A 23500-nucleotide genomic window follows, 5' to 3' on the forward strand; every position below is an offset into this window, starting at 1 on the left:
AAGCAGAGTTTGGCAAACAATTTGGGTCGAGGCAACAATTCTCAAAAAAACCCCAACAAAAAATGACCTGTAAATAAAAGCACCATCTGTAGTAGGAAGGAAGGAACAGAGGTTATGAACCCGATATCCTTTTTGCTGTCCGAAAAGCAGCTTTGGACCTCTGAAAAATGCCTCGACATCAACATCATCATCATCATCATCATCATCATCATCAGATTTTGCGCAGCCCCATTTTGAGAAGTACCGCACTAAAGAGTTTGGGAAACATGGTTTTAATACAAACACAAACATCAAGTCACAAACAGGAAGTGATGGCGGCCCTGTGGCCCGGACAGCGGACGGAGCCAAACGTCCGCCTGCCGCTGTCCTGAGTGAGTGGCGTGGGAAGAAGAAGAAATGGCACGCACGCACGGCGCACCGCCTTCCCAATCGTGCGTGGCGAGCGGTCGGCCCGCGACGCCGGCCGGATCGTCAACACAACCTCGCCGGTCAGAGGTCAGTCCGTGCGCTGGCGGCGGCGGGCGCGTACTTGGGCATCAGCTCGGCGATCTTCCGGATGAAGTCTGACTTTTCGGCGCAGCCTTTGCACGACTCGCCCCACTCTTCCAGAATCTTCTTCAGGTCCTTGACCTTCAGCTTCTTCAGGTCCACCGAGCTCAGGTCCACGTGCTTGTCTGCACAATCGGGCACAAAAAAAATGGAATTCTTCACTTTTTCATTCAGTTATTCACTCAGTGGACGGTGCGCATACGCCAACGTGTCCACCGGCAATAACATTACTCACATTCATGATGTAAAAATATTAGTGCTGTACTAGTGAGCTGAGAGAGGCGTTGGGTGAATCCCACTGAGTTGGAGGCAGGACACGCCCTGCTGCAACGTGATTGGCTGCTGCAAAGAGGCAAGACCCGCCGAGAACGCCTCAATGAGCAGGATGACTGCCTGCCAGCCTGCCTTTTACTGCCCCCATGTGGCCAAAGGAGGGGCCGCATGCAATGGATGGGATAAATTCTATGCAATGATGTCATCAACTGTTTTTTTTTGGGGAAAGTGCGCTATTATTGCGTGCTACATTTCCCTTGTTGAAATCACATCACAACAAGAGTTTTACACATCGCCGGACACCAATCGGATACAGCGCCAAAGAAATCGTCTTGGCCGCTCATTCTCTTGTCTTGTCTTGTCCTCCTATTGGCTCAGCGGCGCAAAGTATCCTGGTCCACGTCGTTCATAATGCTGCAAGTCACGTTTGTTGACGGACATGTGCTGCTTCCAGTATCGTAACATGGCCCAGATGGTATCGTTCCATCCGTCGACATTCCGTCAGTGGGCCATTACGGGATGCTTGCGTCAGTGTTTCAGGTCGGCCCCACCCGTCGAGCCCCTGCACGCATCTGCTCGTCCCAACTAAAAGCGCGTCAGCGTTTTGCTGGTGCCGCTATCGTGACGGCGCCATGTTACCACCAGAGTCACTCGCTCAATTGTTTGACGAGTGTTCATTCCTTTGGAGATATTAACAAATCATAACGTCGTGTGTTCGCAGTTGGAAGACTTGGGAAAGCTTGATTGAAAACATGTCGATGGCAATGAAGGCCTTCACGCCTTTTGAAGGATCTGCAGGAGGCCTTCAACTGAATAGATTTGCTTGTGCTGTGTTCATAGGACTTTTTTTTCCCCGACAGTCTTGGCGGAGGCACGACCGGGGGCACGACCGGGGGCACGACCGGAGGCGAGGGAGAACGTGCAAGTGGCATCTACCGTATCGCAGTTCACAGATCTGGCTGTCTTTCTTCTTGAGCTTCTCGCAGATTTTGTCGACGGGGACGTGGTAGCTGAGCGGCTTGGACACCTCGTTGATCATCTTGGTGGCAGCGTCGCTGGTCGCCCCGATGTAGTAGCACTGCACGCGCGCACACGCAAACACACACGCGCGTCGCCTCATTAGAAGGTGGCGGCGGCGGAACCAGCAAGGAGAAGGTCAGGTTAGACTTACAAATCGATTTTCTTTGCCTTTGGCAGCGCTGCAGCTCTTGAGGAGCGCCTTCTCCACATCGCCGCTCTTCATGTCCACTTTGTGCTCCTGAAGCGAGTCGTAGAACTTGCCCAAAAAAGTCACACACACTGCAACAAAAACACACACACACACACACATCACACCTCATCAACCTCTCATTGGAATCATTCCTTCCTTCCTCTCTTGATTATGCTTTCAATTCCTTGAAGAAATCAACTTTGTTTCCTCCCTTCAATCTCTTTATTTTGAAATACATCATTTCAAAAGGACTGCAGAAAACGCACAAACAGAAACGGAGAAAGGTTCAGTTACCGCTTTGCTCTGTGACATCCATCAGAAGATTGGCAAAATAAGTTGACCAATGCTTGTCAAAGTCAAAGCCAATGGTTGCCAATGTCTCATTTTGGACAAACACAAAAACCAATCGGTCTGCCTTCAAGGAGGACGACAGAAATCAGAGAGCCAACTGATTTACTCACGGCAATTACTAGTTTGGCTTCAATTCCGAGGATATGGACAATTTAGAGTTCAGAAATGTCCCCTAACAATCAATTCTCAAAATAGTTGTCTATCATTTTGAGAACGATTCATCGCAGTCAACGGGCCGGCCGGCGCGGCTCGTTCAAGGTTGTAGGTTCAATCCTCAACCGTTGCGACCTTGTCCAGTATCCGTGAGCAAGAAACTGAGCCGCTCCATTTGCTCCTGATATGAGAAGACAGTGTTTGAGCACTTGGAGTGCCTCAAGTTGAAAAGTGCAAGACAAATGAAAGGCCCTTTTCCCATGAAATGGACTCTCGTGCCATTTTGCCCCAAACTAGGTGAGAAATGACTGACGCCATAGCATCCTTGTCACCCTGGAAGGGGGTTCCCTCCATCTGTGCCCGTCCCTTCTCAAGGGCTCCTTCTTCTTGTTGCCCCCAAATGGAGTTGCCGGGTTGGGGGAGTTGAGCTCAGGTTGGTGACGCTTCTGTGATCAAGGGCTGTACTATACACTTGACTTGAAGGGACGTTTTTGTTCGGTAGCGTGCCGTGAGGGTTTTCCAAAGTCAAATAATGTGCCCTGGCTCAAGGCAGGCTGGGAAAACACTCCACTGTGGCGTTATTGTCTGAGAGACATGCGCACCCTTTAGCACGCCGCACAAAATGAAGGAAATCCGTTCAACGCTTACATCTGAACACTTTCCATTTCAATTCGCATTGAAATCTTCCGAATACTTTTTGGAATGATGACGTTGTGGTGTTCCTCTTGATTCTTCAAATGAGCAGGGCTGACTTCAAGAATCATTCCGGGAGTTCTTTGGACTTTTTGGATTGGAGTTTCCTGGGCTAAGGTTAGCCGGCCGGCCGGTTGGCCGCCGGGCGTCAGCTTACCTTCGCATTCGCCTTCTTTGAGCGCCTCGCTCGTCGCCAGCACAGCCGCGAGCAGCACCGCCGCCGACAGACAGCCTGCACTCAACATTTGAGCCTCTCGGACGCGCAGATCAAAAATGTCGATTTCAAGCTAGCCGCCGCGGCGCCAATTTGAGCCTATGCCGAGTTTGCCTTTTCCGAGTTTGCCTTTGCCTACTTTACCAAGGGAGCAAAGCCCTACACTCGCCGCAGCCGCCGGTAACCAACACGCGAGTCCAGGAAGACGTCAAGGACAGCCTCGCCTTCTCATTGGCTGACAGCGACGCCACTCAACGCTTCCCTCCCCGCGCTTTGAGCTGATTGGGCGAAGACGAGACGGCCCGGGGACAACGTCCAGTTGGCGTCATGTGATTGGACTAGCACGCTGCTAGAAACTGGTGACACGCTACAACTTGCTCGACGAGTTTTTTGTAAACTTTATTTGAACGATGAACAGTATACAATACATGTCGAAAACCTGGACACTGTTTATAGTATACACTAAGAAATCCAACTTAAATGAATTCACAAAACACGTCAGAAAATGTATCCACACCTTTATCAACTGGCACTTAAATATTTATGCTCACCATTTTCTTCATCTGTTCTCTGCGAAAGAGTTTTCTAAGGCACGAGAACTGGTGTCCAAGAGGAAAACTCGCCTTGGAGCAAATAAGACACTTCAAAAAAGGTTGTTTCTCAATAAAAGTGTTTGAATGAATTCATTTGTAGTGTTTTATTTCATTTGATTGATCACTTTGGTGAACAAAAACGCACAAGTTACACAGCAATGGAGCAAATGAAATTAAAAAGTTGAGATCATATTCGAAGTAAAACACTAGAAATTGGAAAAAGAGTTCATCTTATTTCACAGGCCAAGGTTGGGTTAACACTATGCAAGTTTTTCCACCTTATTTTCGTTTTGTTTACGTGCAAGTATTTTACATTTACAGCAGAGGTCAGTATTGAGTGACCAACTCAGTTCGTGTACTGTGTCAATCCCCTCCTTGAGGTCTCAACAACCCAACACTAGACTACTGACGCACCAGTGTTGTTCGTCCTATCACTCTCTGTCCTTACTTCAAATTGCGCTTTATCTTTGACACCCTTTGTAGCAAAGGAAGCGTTTTCTTGGCCAGCGCTAGCGTGTTTTGACCGTTCAAATGAGTAACAAACCGAACATCTTGAAACGTGTATTGTGTCACGTGGTTGCTTGCGGCCCGTGACGTCAGCGTTCGGTTTGTTTTTTTTGGGGGGGGTGACGTCAGCGGCGCTGTTGCCGTCGACCAGTGCAGCCACGACAGGCGGCGACGGCCTGCGCACACTTTTGGATTATTAGTCGTATTATTTGGTTTCGTCTTCTCTTCGTCGCTTCCACTCGACGTCAGTGGAAAAGCGACATACGTTCGTGTTTTCTTTTCAGCGCGGAACGAAGTAGGCGGTGGCGTAGCTAGCCTCGCTAGCCGCCGAACGTGAGCCGTCCTCGGCGTCTTGTATGCGCGCTCTGGATCCGGCCGGCGCCGCGTGGACTTTGTGAAGAAGCGTAAGTATTTGCTTTCCTCCTCGTTGTCGTCAACAAGCTTTCGGCGCGTTCTTTTGGTCGCCGATTAGCGGCTAACATTAGCCTAGGTGGTGGCAGCGGGCGGCGATTAGGAAACATGTTGCTGTTTTTTTTATTTTTGTCGCCGTCTGCTCGTCCAAGACAACACGAATTGCTTTGTTCAAGGTTGGCCTCACAATTCGACGCCTTTCTGTCATACACAATTGATGTGCCACCTTGCTCGTAGTTTTTGCGGCGTCACGGGACCACGCGACGTCAGTGGCTCGATGACGCCACTCAAGTGAACACAAGTACGTTAACTTCTGAAGCACGTATGAGTTCAGACGCCACAGTCACTCAAATCTGAGCTCAGCCGGGATCCGTGCAAGTTGTAGCAGTGTAGGAAAAAAGTCACAGAAAGAGCCCAGCAAAGACACCTCCTTTCGACTCAGGCAATCGACTGACATTTTCCCATGTTAATTTTCTTGAAATGGTTCTGCAGGGGCTGCAGTTTTTCCGCACCGACAGTGCAGCCTTTTCCTTGAAGTCTGTGTTCTTTGCTGGTCAAACTTGGCAACTTTTGTGTGCCCTGCAGTGGACCAAAGTGGGAGGGAAATCGCATTGGATGTGTTCCCTGTCCCCGTCAGAGGTGACAAAGTCAGGTCCGGAAAGTCAAAACCCTGCCGCTGTCTGGCTTTGGCCACACGTGCTTCTACTCTAAAGAAGGATCAACGAGCTCATTTGTCTGCCGCTTGAGTAGAAGCACCCGTGGCCATAGGGTGGCAGGGTCTTGACTTTCTGGACCTGGCTTTGCCACCTCTGGTCGCCATGGGGCACATGTTTGCATGCCCTGCTGCGAAGCTAACGAAGCGTAGCACCGACGCTATGATGTCGTACGATTGACTCGTTTTGCCCCCGCGGTGCCTTTGCCCGTCCATGAAATGTACGACAAGTCCAGAGAGCCGAGCCTCCTTTTTGGCCCTGTTCTAACGTGGTGCGTTTGTGTGTCAGCGAGGGTGGGGGGGGGCGGCGGCGGCGCAGGTCCAGCATGGCGGCAGGCGGTCCGGAGCATGAGGAGGAAACGCTGCAGACGGCCTTCAAGAAGCTACGAGTGGACGCCGACAGGTACGAGCCGTCCCGCCGGACGACGGCTAAGCGTCGCTAGCCGGCGGGCGCTGACGCGGCGTATGTTTGCAGGGCGCTCGCGGCGCCCGGCGTGCCCGAATCTCCACGAGTGGCGGCGCGGGACGCCGGCCCGTCCAAGGCCAAACACGGAGCGTCCAAGGACAACTGGCACGGGTGAGTGGATGCGCATGGACGGCGTTTGCAATCATTCTCCAGTCCATCGCCACTGCCGAGGCTTTTTCATAGAGTGGACCCGGACGGACAAAGTATGAATACTGTCAATTGTTTTTGGGGTCCCTGAGCACTTCCAACGACTCGGGCTAAACAATGACTTTGTTTGCATTTGCAATATAGTTGCGATTTTGTAATTGCAAAGGCTGCGGTTGTAATGATCATCACTTTGAGCCGCTGCGCTTTTTGGACAAGCCGAGGGGAAGGGGATCCCCATTGGGACTTTGAAGAATAAAAGGTTGCCTTTGGTTGGGTTGGTTTTGTTCAATTGTTTTGTCGCAAGACACTGTTGCTGCAAAGTTGTAAATACTTGAAAAATAGCTACTGTGAATATTGTATGTAATCCTTCAAGTATCAAACGACAGCATATAATCGGAGTCTATTGGATCTAAATCTTGAATCTCCTCCAGAGCCTTCCGAGCCCGCTGCTTAAACACGGCGTCAGCTCTCCCAGGGCTAAAATTCGGATTTCCCCAAATAGGGGGGAATTGTGATAGAACAGTTGGTTCTTTAATCAATGTTTTAACATTGTACCGTACTCTAACTATTAGATGACACGTTAAATTAGTTTGCGACTCACCTTTTGTCTCGACAGCTGCATGAGGAAATCGTCGCGAGGAGCCGGTCGGACGCAGCGGCGGCGACGCTCCAAGTCGCCCGTCCTGCAGCCCCCGAGGTTCACCTACTCCGCCACGGCGCCCCCCGCGGGATGCCTCAAGCATTGCTGCGAGCTAAGCCCCGCTTCCCCCGCCGGCTTTGGGGCGGCACCGCGACTCCCCGCGGCCGAACTTCCCGTCAAGGACCGGGGCGGCTCGGGAAGTGTCCGGGAAAAGGACTGCGCCGACACGAACGACTTTGGACTTTTGTCCAATCGGCGCGGCGACAGCGGCCCGTGCGCATGCTCGCCCACGGACGGCGGCCCGAAGGCTCGGGAGGGAGGGAGCGGCGGCGCGGCCCCGTGTCGCTGCTCGTCCAAAGCGGGCGCCTGGTCCGGCGTGGGGGCGTACTCCTTCACGGGACTGCGCGACGTCATCTCGGAGTGCGAGCGGCGCGGCGGACCCCGAGCCCCGCCCGTCAGGACCGTCGGCCCCGCCCGCTCGCCGGCCTCCCCTCGCTCGTGTTCTTCACAGGCGCTGGTCTCGGTCGACGACGTCACCATGGAAGACCTGGCCGGCTACATGGAGTTCTACCTCTACATACCCAAGAAGATGTCGCACATGGCCGAGATGATGTACACGTGAGCACCAACGTGACCTGCGTGATCATTTGAAGATGTACTTCCTGGTTCAATAAAGTTTGATGTTTGGAAGTTGCCTTTTTTTAATAAATGACATCAAGAAACTAGGCTATGTTCGCACTGCAGGACGTGATGTCCAATTGGGATTTTTTTGTTGGGGGACTGGAAAGTCAGGAAACAAAATAACGACCGTTTTCTGTTTCCCTCGATCCCCTTTTGCTTTGTGCGGCTGCTACAGCGGCGTAGAAGAAGAACGTAGCAACAGAAGGAGAAGGTCTCCCAGGTCAAAGCAAAAGGTGCACGTATTTTATTTCCTTTTTGTGGTAAACACAGAAGATACTATAAAGGCTCGGTTTTCAATTGCCAACGACGAAGGGGAGATGGCTCGTTCCGGTGTCCTGTAATTCCTTCTTACCCGTCGAGAAGTCCTACCAATGTGTGCGTATGTAAGCGTTCACATGACACATTAAATGCGACCCCAGTCTGTCCGGTTTGTGAACCAAATGCCTCCCCGAAGAGACCCACATGCAGAGAAAATATGTCACACGCAACGTCGTGTTTACGGAAGTAAATGCAGTCCAGCGCGTGGGCGCTCATCTTTTTTTATCATCTCGTATTTACAGAGGAGCGATGCGAGAGGAAGTATAAATATTTCGAGGGCGAGGCTATTCAATCTCCGGAGACGTCTACTAGCGAAGATGTTGCGTCAATAAATCAACCGTCTGTGCGGCCGAATTACCACTATCACCAGGAATATCTACGTTATGCTTCATGTTTCAAGTTCGGATAATCCTTAGCCTTAGTCTTCTGAAAAAGCATACAGAGATAGCCAGCCAATGCCAGGTCACAAGGTAAACAAGTGGGATACACAACCGCAGCTCAATAGAACGTGAGTATAGAGTGCTAAACGCAAGTGCTAATTATTTGGAGGACTACGTTTTACATGTACCTACTCGAGTCATATTATTCTAAAGCAGTGATGTCCAAAGTCGGTCCTCAAGGGCCGTTGTCCTGCCTGTTTTCCTGGATGTCTCTGAGCTGATCATTTGAATCAAGCGTGTTGCAGCAGCGATCCAGGAAAACACGCAGACCGTAGCTGGACGCAGGCCTGTTCGAAAGTAACAGTACGTTGCTGCATACAACAGTACACTACTTACTCCTACTGTGTCTATGGCTCGTACGTGACGTCACATGCAGCGAGTCATGGTCCAATCAGAGAAGAGAGCGCGTTGCTCATGACGACCGTCGTCAAGGAGAAATAGTTTGAGGAAATGCCGATCGTTGCCGCACTCCGTCCCAAGTCCAGCCGAAGCACACAAAGACCTGCTTGTTACCCACAAAACAATGAGCACGTACACTTAAACTTTAACCCGTTTTCCTCCGTGCTAGCTCATCAGCATTTGAGCTAACATTGTGGCATAACACTCATCTCTTTAGACTGGATGGATGGATGATACATTATAATGACAGCATGCGTAGTTAACTTAAAGTATCACAAAAAGGACAGTGGTAGAAAGAATGCAAGGTTTGTGAGAAAATGAAGACACGTTTTTTGTGCATAGCTTTTATTTACACAAATAAGCAAAGACAACAGACCGGTGACCTTCAACTGCATGCTAGCAAACGCACACTAGTTCTGGGAGGTCAAAGTTCAAAGGCTAAAAACCCAAATAAATTGAAAATGACAACAAATGTGACTTTTCCATCTACTGAGGGAACCAAATCAAGCCGTTTGGTTGAAATATTTGGTAGACATCGCACAGGCACATTCTGCTAGGTCACATAAATCTACAACAACAAAATACTAGCTGATAACTAAACGAGAAAAAAAGTACTCCATCACTTCGTCCAATCACAAATGTGCGAGAAGGAAGACTCGGGGCTCAATGGTCAATTGGTAACTTGTATATTTTTTTGTCTACATTTAGCCAACTAGCAGTTGGCTTACATGTTTACCCCTCACCTGCCAAGTTGCCCCAACACACGCGCACACTCGCTGGTGTCCAAACACAAACTAGGCAGAGTGCAGTCAGAGGGAAGGGGCGAGGCCAAGTGTTCACTCGGCAGCTTCCAGTTTTCACTACGCTAAGCTAACTAACAGCTACCTCACATCTTGACTCCACGCACACACTTCATTTTGTCCTATCACAAACTAGCAACGATGAGGGGAGCGGTGATGGGGCGGGGCTAAATGTTCAGCAGCTGAGTCACATTGGATAGCTTCCATTTTTTGCTACGCTAAGCAGCAGCTGCCTCCCCAACCCCACCCGCCACTTGTTACGCACCAGTTGACCAACCAGCTTAACTACCTACCCTTTAGTGTTAGCATGAGAAACTTGTACCATTAGCGGAATTGTGTCATCAGCAGCAGTCGGAAATTAGTTCCAAGTCAAACCGCTTTTCATTCGCTTTGAGTTCACACCAGCAAAGTATCTGTAGTGTGTGTGTGTGTGTGTGTGTGTGTGTGTGAATACAAAGATAAAAGTCTGTCTTTTCTAAAAAGGTGCCAAGTGTGTCAAGCAAACTCCTTGACAGGAATCAAAAAAGTTCGGATGAGGACCAAGTGGAATATTGGAAAAAGGAGAAACAATGTCATCATCCGAAAGGCCACGCCGGCAATAAAAAAATATATTCAGATGAGCGTCATGGCGCTGACGTTAGCTTAGCTTGTGTGTAGTGAATAAATAAGGGGGGAGGCATGTTGAGGTGGCTAGGCGTAGATCTCTGCGGTGGGGGCCTTGGTGTAGATGGGCTTCTTGACCAGCTCGTAGCTTCCTTCGTCTTTCTTTTTCATGCGGTGAAGCAGCAGCACGACCAGCAGGATGGCCAACGTCAGGACCACGCCGCCGCCGCAGATTAGCGCTGCAAGCAAAAGCACAAGCCAAGACTCACCGCACCGTTGTGACTTTATTTATTCCTAACCTTTCTTCCCATTTGAATATTTTCAAAATTGATTATTCTCCAAACTTTGCCCACAAATTTGCCCTTGAAGCGTGATGCTGACTTGTTTATTCAGCCATTTGTTTTGATGAGCTTGGAGGTGGCTGTGCTAAAAAGCGGTCGATGGTGCAGCAAAGGTTGGGTAGCCTTTAGGCTTCAAGAGATGGCGGCTATCCACAAGACAGCAATAGAAAAAGAAAAAGGCATACACTTGAATAATGTAATGTACTTGAAAATGCCCCAACGAAAATTTGCCTTCATTTTTTGGGGGGGGGGGGCAGGCCACATTTTGCCAAGTTTGTTGTGTAACTGCACACACTTGTTAGATTTGATTTGATTTCATGTCAAACAAGGACGCGGCGTACCTGTGAGGACCTCCGTACGGTTGAAGACATCGTTGCCGTCGGCGGCGTGAGACATCAGCACGTTGGACGGAAGCTGGTCGCCCGGGCGGGGATTGTTTCGCAGTGGAGGTATCTCGTTGTCGTTCCGCGTGGTGTCCGGCTCCGGGTCGCGGCGGACGGCGGGGCGAGACGGGCCGACCCACTCCGGAATCCTGTTGTCCGCGTCGGGACGCTGGCAAACGGCAAGAGGACGAGCGTGAGGAGTGACAAAGTCTTCAGCATTATTGCCCGTCCGAGCCATCGACTAGACGAGTGTTGGCTTTTCAGAAGAAATCACCGCTGAATTGTTTTTGTCTCGCTTGGTGGCCTTTTTTTTTTCTTCTTCATTTAATTGTAATTTCAAAAGTGAAAATAACAAACGAAGCAGGCTTTTTTTTTTTTTTTGCTTCAACTCTGCATCCCAAACCACCAATGAGCGGCGCCCGCCAATCGACTGCCAGGCCCCACCTACTCCAGTGCTGACCGGCCCGTGGCAGCCATATTGGATGTGGCGGAGCGGAGGCAAGCCATTTGACACTCGATGCCGCTACTGACGGGATTAAAAGCCAACCCTTAAGTTTGCATTTTGTTTTCATCAGGACCGCTTCAAGAAATATGCGCCATTTGCTTCCAAAGTATGCGTTGGGCTAGTCTCTCTCTCTCTCTCCCCCCCCCCCCCCCCCCCCAAAGGCATCGTCATCGCTTACCTTAGTGGGCGGCGGCCAGTCACGTCCGGGAGACGAGTGCTCGCTCTCTGTGGACAAAAACAACATTGAGCTTGTGCTTCAAGTTTTTAGCTTGGCCACAGAAACATGGACAAACCTGCGCTGTCGTCGTCGCCCGAGCCCGACGTTTCGTCTTCGTCTTCCTCGTCATCGTACGAATCATCGTAGTAATAGTCGCCATCCGCCTCTTCCTCGTCTTCCTCCTCCTCCTCGTCCGTGAAGCCGAAGTCTCCCGACGACTCCTGCCGGTCGTGCTGGTTGGTGGCCGCGGCCTTCGGGGGCATCCAAGTCTCCGTCTCCCTCACCTGCCGGCACACGCGGATGTCGTCAGTCGGCGACCCGTCGTTACCTTCCGCCAAATGCCCAAAAACCAAACTGCCAGCGGTTTAAGGAATTTGCTTGACGCATGGAATCGAGAAGAGCGCAAACGCCAAGGCGCGTACACTAAAAAGGAGCAGCACAAAGTCCAATGAATTGAAGCAAAAAAAAAAAAAATGTGACAAAAACGGGTTGCTTCTCATTTCTTCAAAAATGTTGCTTTCTTTTGATTCATCGTTGAACTTGAGTTTGGAGCCAAGGCAAAAGGTTACCTGGACCAATTTTGTTGCATTTTCACACAATTGCACTATGTTTGTGAAATATTGCATGCAATAAAAATGTCATTCCCAATCTTCCCAAATAGCGTCGCTGCAATTTCCTTAATATGCTGTGGAGTCCTTTTGAAGCCCTATCACGAACCCGTCAGCAACGCTACTCAACACAAGTGGCAACACGGCTTCCAGGCAAAGAAAGGGCCATACAAGGTCCGACAGCGCAAGCCAAGATGTGGTGGCCCCTCCCCCATATATTCATGATATTGCCGCTGTCGGGCGGAATCCCCGTTGTGTCAAAATGACAACTTTAGAGGAAGAAAAAGGGGAAAAAAGCCAGGTTGTTTGAGTTCGCAGGCACCACTTTGTTCAAGTTGTATTATAGGTTGTATTGCTATTGCGCAATCACGTAAACATAATAATACATAGAAAATACATTCAATCGCTAATCCAATGCTGGAATTGATTACCATAGTACAAACATGAAGCCGGCGGCAAAGTGTAGCCCCCCATCATGCAAAAGGCCATTGAAAATAACACAAAAGCAAACGTCTAACCCACGACATCGTCACTAAGCACCTTCTTCAAGGTCTAAGGCCACGAGTGACGCAATGAATAAAACAATTAGCCAACTACCCGCGACAATTAAAATAAAACGGAGAATTACCTCCGTGACACACGAGAGTCTGCCAGCAATGAAGCAACACCAATATGATTCTTACATTTATGGAATATCATTTAAGTAGCAGAATCCACCAGCTTTTGTCCATCTCAGGAGGCGGCCATTTTGTCACTTGCTGTCAACCGAAGATGTCATGATAGTTGCTCAGGGCTCAGCTAACCACCAACCATGGCTCGGCTTCAGAAAACAGGTGAGCTATATGGGTCGTGACTTGAGCACTGAGCAACTGTGATGTCATTTTCAGTCGACAGAAGTGACAAAATGGCCGCCCCATGAGATGGATAAAAAGGGCTTAATTTTGCTGCTCAACTCATATTCCACAAACGCAATTTTAAATCAGAATGCCGTGTGTAGACTAGTGAAGGCGCATAGAACATATCACAAATACATTTTTGCGGTTGACTTCCTCTTTTAGAAAATATTGCTTTTGAGTGATTAGTTGTTTTGAACCTAAGCTCATAAGTACATAATGTGATGATGCCATCGTATTAGTGAAATTTGTACTGGGTCAGTGGAGCCAGTCTCTGTAAGGAAGCTCCGTCGCGGCCCGAGACAGTGCCCCGGCACAACGCCATACTGGCCCCGGGCTGTCGGGCCGCCGCCAGCGTCGGAGCCCGCAGACATATGCGCGCCGAGTCTGGCTGAGCTTTGTGGAACGGCGGGAGATAATACATCTGATTCATGTGTGGATGTGATAGAAGGCACACGATGGAGAACGGGAACATTGAATTTAGCTTGCAGTCATTCTGGCCCAATTCCCGTGACTTCCGGAAAGCCGCCATGACAAGCCAGGAAAGGTTGATCGGCCAGTCAAGGAGGGCCCGGAAAGTCGTACCGAAAAGGTGTCGGCATTCCAGCTCTGTTTTTGTGTGTGTGAGAGAGAAAGGGTTCCGTGTCCATTGAGAGGGTCTGTATGGGTCCATTGAGACTCTTCCAAGTGTGCAAAATCCCCCAGAGGGCCACTCAAGGTCAGCAGAGGTCACATTCCACAGGGAACGAAAAAGGCGAGAGGAGGGAGCACAAAAGAAGGAAAGCACCAGCAAGGACTGACCAGCAAGGAATGCGCCGCTGCCAACGTATTGTTAATCGCCAGTGCTAAGCTAACTGGCTAACTGAAGTGGGGCGGGGTGGGGTGGGGTGGGGTGGGGTGGGGGGTTCTCTCATTGAGTATGGGTGTCGGTGGCATCATCCTTTGGCCCTCAGTCTGCTGCAAACCTCTCAAAACGTTTTAGTCACACATTCAACATTATCACTCACACCGCAGGAATTAGTCATCGGAAAAAACGCGCCGACGCACGTATACAAACACACGCGAGCACGGCAACTTTAGCTGAGTGATTTGAAGTTAGTCAAACTTGACTCCTCGGATCGGTCACACGCACGCTCAATATACAAGCGTCCTCACACAAACACACTTGGCGCTGATGTGACTTGAGGGCCGGGATGAGTCGGAGACCCGCAGCGCAAGCCCCCCCTCAATAGAATAGTTCCGCGAACACGCACGTCCAAACAATCAGGTCGGAATGATCACACAAGCAGAGCGAAGTTAATGAAAGTCAATTGGGGCGAAGACGAGTTGCCACGGTTGCTTCGTTAACTCGTCAGTCGACGAGCTTCCGAGCTGGCCGTCAGTCCCGAGGAAGATTAGCATGCTAGCACGCTAGCTGGAGGGAAAAGTTTGTTGTGGTCTTTCAAAGTTGCCAGACAAAAGGCGCGAGGGCAAAAGAAAAACAAATCCGGGCAAAAGGCTACGAACGACAATGCGTGCGCATGAGCGACTTTGACTTACCGACTCGGAGGCGACGCGCGACAACCAGGTGGAGCAAAAGAGCAGGAGGCCGAAAGCCAAAAGGTTGGCCGAACTTCCAAAAGGCGACATTTTCATTTCCACTTGCTTTCAACTCGCTCAGCTGCAAGCCAAAAAGAGAGCAACGACTGCGGGAACTCGCGGCTCGTCTCGGCGTCTCAGGCTTCAACTTGGTCCAAAGGGGACACTTCTTGTTCTTCTTGTTGTTGTCCTCGGCCAACTTTGACGGACGGCTTTTATCGAGATTGTAGTCTTTTACCTCTCGTATAACTTGTGCGATTTCGCGGCTCTCCGCCAATGAGCGACCAGCAGGCTAATGACGTCACCCCCCTCATTTCCCGTAATTCTGTCTCTCCAACAACTTGGCCGCGCCCCCTCTACAGCCGAATACAATTATTAAGCGCCCACACGCAAAGTTGAATTAGCCCATTGACAACTAAATGTTCATTTACGACTAATAAGTGTCAGGAAACAAACAAACAAAAAAATAACTCTTCATACTAACACCCCCTTATATCATTTTGACCACCTGGCTCTATATTAGCCGATTATCTAGTTTCCAAAATCAGATACACCAGATAAATTTCAGCTCATAAATACAACCTGTACAAATACACACACACACACACACACACGCGCGCGCACACGCACACACAACAAAGGTATACACGAATACACATACCGTAATATAAGAAAAATTACACTCAAACACATACTTGTCCACACACGCGCAGAGTGATTGCCTTTGGGGCATTCCAAGAAAAGTTGTGCAATTTTTCGGGTAATCATGAGTCAGTCCCATTTGGTTTCTAGCGGGTTTTATTTTGGCGAAAGAGCTGCCAACCTCCTGCGGGACGGAAATTTCAACAGTGACCTCACTTTCCAGTCCAAACTTTCCCTTTTCTACTCCAGACAGGTTCACATTGTCATCCATCCTGTTATGCTGTGCGCTTTGCTTTCACATAACGCAAGTTTCAGAGGAAGAAAATGGCCGCAAGATAATGAGCAGCCTCGTAAACGAGCTGGCCGACTTTACAAAGAGCCATGGAGAAATTTGTTGTAAAAATGTTTCAGGAGTAGCATCTTTGTTACTGTCTGTAAAAACACGCAACTATTTCTTCTTCCTCTTGGACACTTCGTGTGCGTGTGTGTGTGTGCGTGTGTGTGTGTGTGTGGGGGGGGGGGTCCGCGCGTGTGTGCGTGCGCGTGCACTTGCGCGTGTGTTTGTGCGTGGTGTGTGTGCGTTTGTGTGTGGCGCAGGCGCATGAAGAGGAAATTGTAGTTCCGTGTTGTTGGACTGTGCCGTTGTTGTGATGTCATACCGACGTCGACGACTGTTCTTGATTCTTCCTCCTTGGAAATTGTCAATTTGTTTTTCCATCCGTCAACATACTGTATATGAATGATCAACATCCATCATCCTGTCATGTTTTATAGAGGACAATATTGCAGCATGCTTTTTTTCTCATAAAAACAAAACAAAATAAAAACAAAACCAAAAAAAACACGTTCCAAATTGTTTTGGCAACAACAACAACAACCACAACTCTTTGGATAAAGAACATAATACAGGAACAAAAAGAAAGTACATAAAGAAAGAAAAGGAACAAATATAAATGAGGAACTACAAAAAGATTGAAAATAAAGAGAATCAAATGGATTAAGTGAAGGAAGCAAAGAGAGAAACGGCAGCCAATAAAGTAAATCAATAAATAAAGTAAAGAAAAGAAACAAATGAAGAAGGAACATGATTGAATAAAGGCAATAATTTAAAGGAAGGGAGTACAGAATGTGAAACAGTACTGTCCAGAAAGAAAGAAAGAAATTATTGCAAACAAAGACACAAAAGAAACTACTGAAAGTAAATACATAAATAACAAAAGTAAAGACAACGAATGAAGGGAAAGAAGAAAAAAGTAAGTAAGTCAGTCAGTCAGTCAGTCAGTCATTAAGTAAGTAAAGTAAAAAAAAAGTGGAAAAAGAATGACGTGAGGTCAGCGGGCAGGCGGTTGTGGGGACTTTAGTTGCCGGTCGGACGCAAGTGCGTGAGGGACATTCAATCAGTTGAGTTGACATTGTGCAAGGAAGCAGGGCAGCGAGCAACGCTTAGCAGCTGTTAGCCTTCGAAGGTTCGGCTCGGCCTCGCCGGGGCTTCGGTGCTGGTCATGTGGGCCCTGTGGCTCGCGTCCCGGCGGCCGCTGCAGTCTGCCGTCAGAACCGTCGGAACCGACCTCCTGTGCCACAAGGTTAGCCTCGCTAGCCTAGCCTAGCCCAGCCCAGCCTAGCTTAGCTTCTCTACGTAACGTCTGAGTGGACGTTTCATCGCCACGATCCACTTGAATTCCATCAAATAAATCCCGGCCAGGTAGCTGTGGCAATTGGCGTCGTCTCGGATGTCCTTGGAATCCTCTGATACGTTTCATGGCTCGTCGCCACAAGTTTTAGGGGGGAGCTTTTTGCTCGAATCCCAGTTTCAAACGTTCCTAACTTTCGTCATCTTCAGACGATTTTCAAAAGGCTGCTTTAAATGGAGAAATTGCAACACTTGGAAACAGACAACAATGTGAATTACTTCCAAATAATTAAGTAATCCCAGCCACTACGCGAAACAATATGTCAATCTCAGCGGAACAAAAATATTTGAAAACTACAATGCGTTTTGAATCGAAATTTTCTTGTAAAATCATCTGAAAGCCACATTTTAGGAAAGTAATAACGAACAAACGCAAAGTAATATGAATGTAGTAATGAACAGCAAATAAGAGAAACAAATGGTGCCAAGCTTTGACAAAAAATAGTCAAGAACGAAAAAAATGAAAACTCCATGACTTGTGATCTGATTAAAGGGGAAGTCAGGCCAAACTTTTTCTTCAAGTATTTTATGTGCTCCCGCTCGTGACGACATTCTGATGAGGGTTAGGTTTGGATTAATCATTCTGATAAATCTTGCGTTTGTGGAATGAGAATGAAGTGGCAAAATGCTGCCGTTTTGATCCATCTCGGGCGTGTGGCCGGCCATGTTGGCACTTGCTGCCGACCGAAAATGGCATCACGGCGGCAGCGGCGAGCGGGCTCGGGTGACGGCCATCACGTCTCACCTGTTATCTGGGTTTGGTCATGTAACAATCACAAGATGAACACTTTGGGCATTTTGATGTCATCTCCAGTCGACAGCAGCTGGCAAAATGGCCGCCCCACGAGACGGATCAAAACGGGCAGATCATTCCTATCCCACAAATGCAAGATTAGTGCGAATGGCCTGTTAAGACTAGTGAGGGCGCATCCAATATATTATGGTTGAGAAAAGTTTGACTTGACTTCCCATTTACTTTGACAAAATCAGCTACGTCAAATGTGAGCCATCGTGGCAGGTCAGAGTAACGTCACAAGCGATTTGGCCAGCGATGCGTTCAAAAATTGTGTCTGCGGTTCATCTAATTTATATAATAAAATGCTGTCATAAATACAGACATTTGGAGTGGAAGAATTTCCTTACACACATGAAAGTGTTTGAAGATAGTTTGCCAACCGCAGCCTTCGGAAATGTGGACTGAGTCTGAATTGGCGCGTACCTGGTCCATGTCGCGATGAAAACGAGGACACGTGTTGGATATCCTGGTTAGGGCTCCGAGTGGCAAGATGAAAAACGTAAAACGGCGCTTCCGATGTCACTCCAAATGCGTGGGGAGGAGTGAGCACTTTTTAGAGCTTTTGATACCTAAAGGTGGCGATCATAACAAAAATCTGGAACAGAACCACGCTCCTTGTTTACGTGTGTGTGCGTGTGCGTGCGTGTGCGCACGCACGCGCGCGCGTCCGTCCGTCCATCTGCAGGTTTCCCAGCAGGTGTCCTCCATCCGCAGGCCTCGTACGCTCCCCTTGACGACAACATGGCGGCGTCCGCTGCACCTGAGCACGCAGGTGAGGTGTCGTCATGGCATGCGTGCGTTTGTTGAGCAGCAACAGGACATGAAAGTTGTGACGTGATTCCAGCTGCAAAACGGCGATGCTTCCTGCGCTCCTTCAACTTGAAATCAACTTGATTTTACCTGCTTATGAAAGTGCGACATTTAGTCAGCGATGGCTCGTGGTCGACTTGCTCACATGCTTGAATTTGTTGTGGTGCTGATGCTTGTGTGTCTGCTCTTGTTTTGGGGTGGGGGGAGAACATGTCAAATGGGGGTCAATCTAAAGCGAGCAATGAAATTTGTCGCTTGCAAGTGCTGTGCACTCGTCAGCAAAGCTTGCCATGGTAACAACACAGGCATCTGCAAGCACGCTGGCGATGTCACAGGGATGGAGGAGGAGGAGTGTGTGTGGGGTGGGGGGTGGGGGGGGGGATCCCCTAAACAACATAGAAGTGAACAAAAGTTGACAATGCGTTTTGTGTGTGCTTGTCAGATGTGCAGCGTGAAGGAGACGCCGGCGCCCGCCCAAGAGGAAGTTGGCGGTTTCACCAAGCTGATTGAGGCCATGGGCTTCACAGGACCCCTCAAATACAACAAATGGGTAGGGAGGGGAGGCGTACATGGCGCCATACTTGAAGCAATTCGCCAACGGAGGCGTCGACGTGTTGTTTGTGTTGTGTGCAGAAAATCAAGATTGCGGCCTTGCGCATGTACACGTGCTGCGTGGAGAGGGTCAACTACGACGACTTCTTCGACAGTGCGTACTTCCTGTCCCGTCGCACGCAAACAGGAAGTGGCCAACGGGCTGCCGCTTCTTGGCCGGACCTAGCTTAGCATGAGCCACGCTAACGCTGACGCTTTTGTTCCAGGGTGCTCGCTGCCCGACACGCTCAACTCTTGGTTCCTGGTGGCGCAACTGCATGTGTGGTGAGAGACAAGCATAACTTGACTCAAAGGTTGAAGTTGTGGCGTCAGCAGGCTGCAATCTCCTAAAGTCTTGCTGTATGAAATGAGTTTTCAACCACTGAAATGAATGACCATGCCTTTCCATTTTGTGGGAAATTGGGACCAGGCACAAAGCACTACTTTTGATCAAAATAGTGCAACATAAACATAATGAAAGACAATGTCAAGAAACCAAGTGCTTTCATCAAGTGTAACTCATGTAGTATTGGTGATGTGTTGGTTGCGTGCTGTAAGGGGCGTGGCCTAGTGAATGACAGGAGCTGGAAGCGAGTTGGTGTGCGTGTGAGCTTCCGCTTGAGGGTTGTGGCCTACAGCTGCTCCTTCTCATATAATTGGCAAGTGCGACTCTCCTTGCCCACATGCTGGGGCACCACGATACTTTTTTTGGTGTCTTTTTTTGCTCTCTACTTGAGCGGCGGCGCGTCTTAAGCCGATTTGTAAACTCGAGTGAAAACTCGTAAGTGGAAAAACTGTCAAGTTGGGGCTCTCCTAAGTTCAAGTCGCAATACAGTACTCGTACCATGGTATATCAATGTACCGTGATATACGAGTGACATGACTTTGGACTTTCCCCAGTCAGCAGTTGTCACTTAGGTTTTTTTTCCCCGTTTTTTTCAGCACAAACTTGAGATACGAGTGGCGTATCGCGACGGTGAACTCAACTCTTTTCATAATAATTACCCCCCGCCCGAAAGCCTTCTCTGAGTTTGTTGCCTGTGCCAGCTGAGGTTCACAGTCCCACCTAACTCGTCAACAAAAGTTACACGCTGCCTGTTTCCAACATGCCTGGTAGCTCCATGCTAACAAACCATGCAAAACGGTTAGCATGAGGAGTGGCGGCTTTCCAGTTATACTTGAACACAACACACGTCCACAGTCAACTCCCTTCAATGGCCGCCGTTTGCCAGCCGGCCATTTTAAAGCATTGGACAGAGTTTGCAAGCTTGTCTTCTTTCATTGCTTTTACACCGGTTCAAATGAAGCAAAAAAAAAACCCAATAAGTTTGAGTCCAGCTTTTTCCCATTCTTTAGTACTCAACAGTAGAACAAAGAAAGCTGTTGTACAAAATCCAGCCGCTTCTTTGAAGAGCGTTTGTATTGCCTTGTGTTGCCTGTCTTACAGTACTGCCCCCCGGTGGCCAAGGCGGGCAGGCGGGCAGGCAGGCAGGCAGGCAGGCAGGCAGGCAGGCAGGCAGGCAGGCAGGCAGGCAGGCAGGCAGGCAGGCAGGCAGGCAGGCAGGCAGGCAGAGCGGAAGGAGCAGCACACTGAATAGCATCGCAGCGTTAACTCACTGATGCACTAACAACTAGATCCTACGCAATTTAATGATGTCATCGCTCTGTTTGACAAAGCATGCTCTATAGTCTAAGGGCTAGTTTTCCTTATTCAAGAAAATAAAATGGTTTACTTTGTTTTTTGTTGGGTTGGAACTTGGAACAGATCAATGGCATTTGCATTCATGTCAGTGGGGAAAGATGATTTGCGTTTGGCATTAGTCGTTCGAGAATGTGGTCGGGGAGGAATTCATCTCGTGTGTCAAGTGTGAGCAATTGGCGGCTTGTTGATGTTGACGTGTCGCGTGCTGTGGACTTGTTTTCCGTCAGGATGTGTCTAGTGCGGATGCGTCAGGAGGGCCGAGCGGGCAAGTACATGTGTCGCTACGTCGTCCACTCCATGTGGGAGGACGTCGAGCAGCGCAGCAAGATCATGGGGGTGAGTGAGCCGGCCAGGGAACGAACGAACGGGCGGGCGGGCAGGCGGGCGCTCGAGCGGCGCTTGCTGTTTAACGCCGTCGCAGAGGTCGGCAAACGAGCTGCGACGCCGGCACAAGTTGCAAGCGCCGACTCGGCAACTCTTTGTCAGCTTGGAAACGCGTTGTCAGCGAATCATGTGAAATATAAAAATACACCATCGTTAATAAATTCCCGTTTTAAACGGCGAACAATTTGAGATGCTTTCATCTTTGGAAGGTATAAGAAAAAAAAAAAAGATTCTGCAAAAAACAGTCAACCTTTAGGCCACCAGCTGGTAGGATGAACATTTTGGCAGTAAGAGCGCCACCACGAGGAAAGCTCCAGTCATGTCATTAAGATGATGATGATGATGATGATGATGGTGATGTTGATGTTGATGTTTGTCCGGTGGCAGATTGATGCCATCCATCGAAAGGAAGCTCTCAAAGCCATGACCGAGATGTTCTACGCCGCTTTGTTTGGATATGACGAGGTCAGATTCTGGCTGAGCGTGCGCGGGCGCGTCGTCCTCCTCACATGGTCACACGTGCATGTGTGCGCAGGGAATCCTGTCCGATGACAGCATCCTGGCCGCCGCACTGTGGAGAAACTTGTTCAACTGTCAGTGTGAGGACTCGGCCCAGTTGGAGCTCATGGTGGAGTACGTGCGCAAGCAGGTGCGTGTGCGCTTCCGCGCGGCAGGCGTTTGATTGTTGAGTCCTTTTGAACTTGCAGTTTGGATTGTGCAAACGTCTTGATCTAACTCGACAGCTGACGATGATGCAAGTGTCGTCGCGATGCAAATGGCACGCCGCGTCGTTTTCAAGTCGTTCCCTGTTTGAGAATGCTTGCAATGTTTGTAAACAAATCTCAGAATGAACGATGGCAGTATCCACCGGCCCCAAGTGAAGAGCTGTTTTTTGTCCAAATGCACTGTTGCACGTATTTATGCACAGCAGTGTTTCAAGAGCCGTTCTAGGCGAGGCAGCTTGCGCATTTCATACCCAAGGCAACTGACAAGAGAAAATGGTCATGTGTTGAATTTGCAGCCCGAGGTGTTTGTATTTGCAGAGATCCAAAGCGATCGCAATCCCGAAGGTGCGAGCAGGTCGAGTTGCATCTGAGCGTGGGAGGTGTTGACGGACAGCAGCGCGGCAAGTCGCGACCTTCGCAAGATGTTCAACTTGGCCGGTTTTGCACAGCTTGCGCTTGAATGTCACTTTGCGGGCGGGGTGTCCGAAGCGGCTCCCAAGCTCAACAAGCCTCTTTTGCCACTGCCCCCTCCCTCGCCTCAGCCAGCTTTTGCTGAAGGAAGGTTGTCGGTTGGACACACCCCAGTTGCTCTGCTTTGATGCATCCCAGCATGCAGAGGAACTTCTCGTGCCTTGGCATGCATCAAGACGATCTGCTTCACTTCTCTTCCTTTTGAAGGCAGTGGCAAACTCCAGCTGCTTTTGCCAGGCTCTTGACACAACTTCGGGGGCGAATACTGTTACCATTGGGAGGTTTGTTTACAAACATTAGCAAACGCTTGACAATGACTCGAAAGTGATGCTGAGTGCCATTTGCACGGTCTATGTAAATGTGAGCAAAAGGTCAGCGCAATCGTGTGTAACGCCGCACTGTACATGAGAGCGGGATGTGAGAGCCGGAGAAAGTGTTGTGGGTTCAACATCCTGACCCAGTGGGTGTGCACATTGGCATGTTGCTCTTTGCGTTTTCAGATGCAGTTCATTGACACTCTGGATGGCGAAGACTTGCTTCTGACTGGAGAAGTCAAGTGGCGCCCCCTACTGGAGGAGAATGCTCAGAGCATCCTGAAAGTGGCCACGCCCACATACAATGACGCCGGACTGTGACTTCCTGTCTGAGCAGGAACAACAACTCCAACAACCCTTGTTTGTCTTCACATTGTCGACAAGTTTCCACATTAACGCCGCCGACCGCACTGTGGCGCCCTCGCGTTTACAGGAAGTGATGGCAAGGCTAATGTGTCAAACTTGTTTTGACCGAGTCAAGCTGAGGATTTTTTTCCACATTTTGTCTTTCCGATGTGCGCGTGTGCGTGTGCGTGTGCGTGCGTGTGTGTGTCAAGTCAAATAAAGTTCAACTGTCAATCCGGTTATGCCGTGTCTACTTCCGCATTCTGCAAAACGCGTAAAAGCCCTTCCTCTTAACCCGTGTGAATGGCGAAGGGAGCCATTACGTTGCTTTGGAAACTAAAAATG

The 23500-nt window shown here is 49.3% G+C and overlaps 4 protein-coding genes across 4 annotated transcripts; 2 read left to right on the forward strand and 2 right to left on the reverse strand.

Annotated features, from left to right (window-relative positions):
* Positions 1-256: 256 nt before the first annotated feature.
* On the reverse strand, positions 257-3682 carry manf (mesencephalic astrocyte-derived neurotrophic factor). The gene is made up of 4 exons (XM_086040959.1): positions 3387-3682; positions 1994-2121; positions 1759-1900; positions 257-674 (listed from the first exon to the last, which is right to left on the reverse strand). The coding sequence occupies exons 1-4, from the start codon at positions 3472-3474 to the stop codon at positions 490-492; spliced, it is 543 nt and encodes a 180-aa protein (XP_085897085.1). The 5' UTR covers positions 3475-3682; the 3' UTR covers positions 257-489.
* Positions 3683-4429: 747 nt separating this feature from the next.
* Positions 4430-7609, forward strand: oser1 (oxidative stress responsive serine-rich 1). Its single transcript, XM_086040845.1, has 4 exons — positions 4430-4947; positions 5956-6069; positions 6142-6243; positions 6896-7609. The coding sequence occupies exons 2-4, from the start codon at positions 5993-5995 to the stop codon at positions 7539-7541; spliced, it is 825 nt and encodes a 274-aa protein (XP_085896971.1). The 5' UTR covers positions 4430-4947; positions 5956-5992; the 3' UTR covers positions 7542-7609.
* Positions 7610-9427: 1818 nt separating this feature from the next.
* Positions 9428-14956, reverse strand: sdc4 (syndecan 4). Its single transcript, XM_086040846.1, has 5 exons — positions 14647-14956; positions 11683-11890; positions 11568-11614; positions 10843-11053; positions 9428-10399 (listed from the first exon to the last, which is right to left on the reverse strand). Exons 1-5 carry the CDS (start codon positions 14740-14742, stop codon positions 10248-10250), a joined length of 714 nt encoding a protein of 237 aa, XP_085896972.1. The 5' UTR covers positions 14743-14956; the 3' UTR covers positions 9428-10247.
* Positions 14957-16682: 1726 nt separating this feature from the next.
* uqcc1 (ubiquinol-cytochrome c reductase complex assembly factor 1) lies at positions 16683-23395 on the forward strand. Its single transcript, XM_086040629.1, has 9 exons — positions 16683-16910; positions 18499-18585; positions 19066-19173; positions 19257-19329; positions 19442-19499; positions 21144-21252; positions 21688-21765; positions 21836-21949; positions 22997-23395. Exons 1-9 carry the CDS (start codon positions 16830-16832, stop codon positions 23129-23131), a joined length of 843 nt encoding a protein of 280 aa, XP_085896755.1. The 5' UTR covers positions 16683-16829; the 3' UTR covers positions 23132-23395.
* Positions 23396-23500: the final 105 nt, after the last annotated feature.

The sequence above is a fragment of the Filicampus tigris genome, chromosome 9 (genome assembly GCF_054856515.1).
Source record: "Filicampus tigris isolate MCC_2025a chromosome 9, RoL_Ftig_1.0, whole genome shotgun sequence".
Lineage (NCBI taxonomy): Eukaryota > Metazoa > Chordata > Actinopteri > Syngnathiformes > Syngnathidae > Filicampus > Filicampus tigris.

Coding starts and splice junctions, on each gene's coding strand:
- sdc4 (XM_086040846.1), bottom strand. CDS start 14,742: ATGAAAATGTCGCCTTTTGGAAGTTCGGCCAACCTTTTGGCTTTCGGC. Junction 11,891..14,646: donor CGCGCGTCGCCTCCGAGTCG/GTAAGTCAAAGT, acceptor GTGTGCCGGCAG/GTGAGGGAGACGGAGACTTG. Junction 11,054..11,567: donor ACTGGCCGCCGCCCACTAAG/GTAAGCGATGAC, acceptor GCCGTTTGCCAG/CGTCCCGACGCGGACAACAG.
- manf (XM_086040959.1), bottom strand. CDS start 3,474: ATGTTGAGTGCAGGCTGTCTGTCGGCGGCGGTGCTGCTCGCGGCTGTG. Junction 1,901..1,993: donor AAGGCAAAGAAAATCGATTT/GTAAGTCTAACC, acceptor GCGCGCGTGCAG/TGCTACTACATCGGGGCGAC. Junction 675..1,758: donor GATCTGTGAACTGCGATACG/GTAGATGCCACT, acceptor CCGATTGTGCAG/ACAAGCACGTGGACCTGAGC.
- oser1 (XM_086040845.1), top strand. CDS start 5,993: ATGGCGGCAGGCGGTCCGGAGCATGAGGAGGAAACGCTGCAGACGGCC. Junction 6,070..6,141: donor CTACGAGTGGACGCCGACAG/GTACGAGCCGTC, acceptor GTATGTTTGCAG/GGCGCTCGCGGCGCCCGGCG. Junction 6,244..6,895: donor TCCAAGGACAACTGGCACGG/GTGAGTGGATGC, acceptor TTGTCTCGACAG/CTGCATGAGGAAATCGTCGC.
- uqcc1 (XM_086040629.1), top strand. CDS start 16,830: ATGTGGGCCCTGTGGCTCGCGTCCCGGCGGCCGCTGCAGTCTGCCGTC. Junction 21,253..21,687: donor AGCGCAGCAAGATCATGGGG/GTGAGTGAGCCG, acceptor GTCCGGTGGCAG/ATTGATGCCATCCATCGAAA. Junction 21,950..22,996: donor TGGAGTACGTGCGCAAGCAG/GTGCGTGTGCGC, acceptor TTGCGTTTTCAG/ATGCAGTTCATTGACACTCT.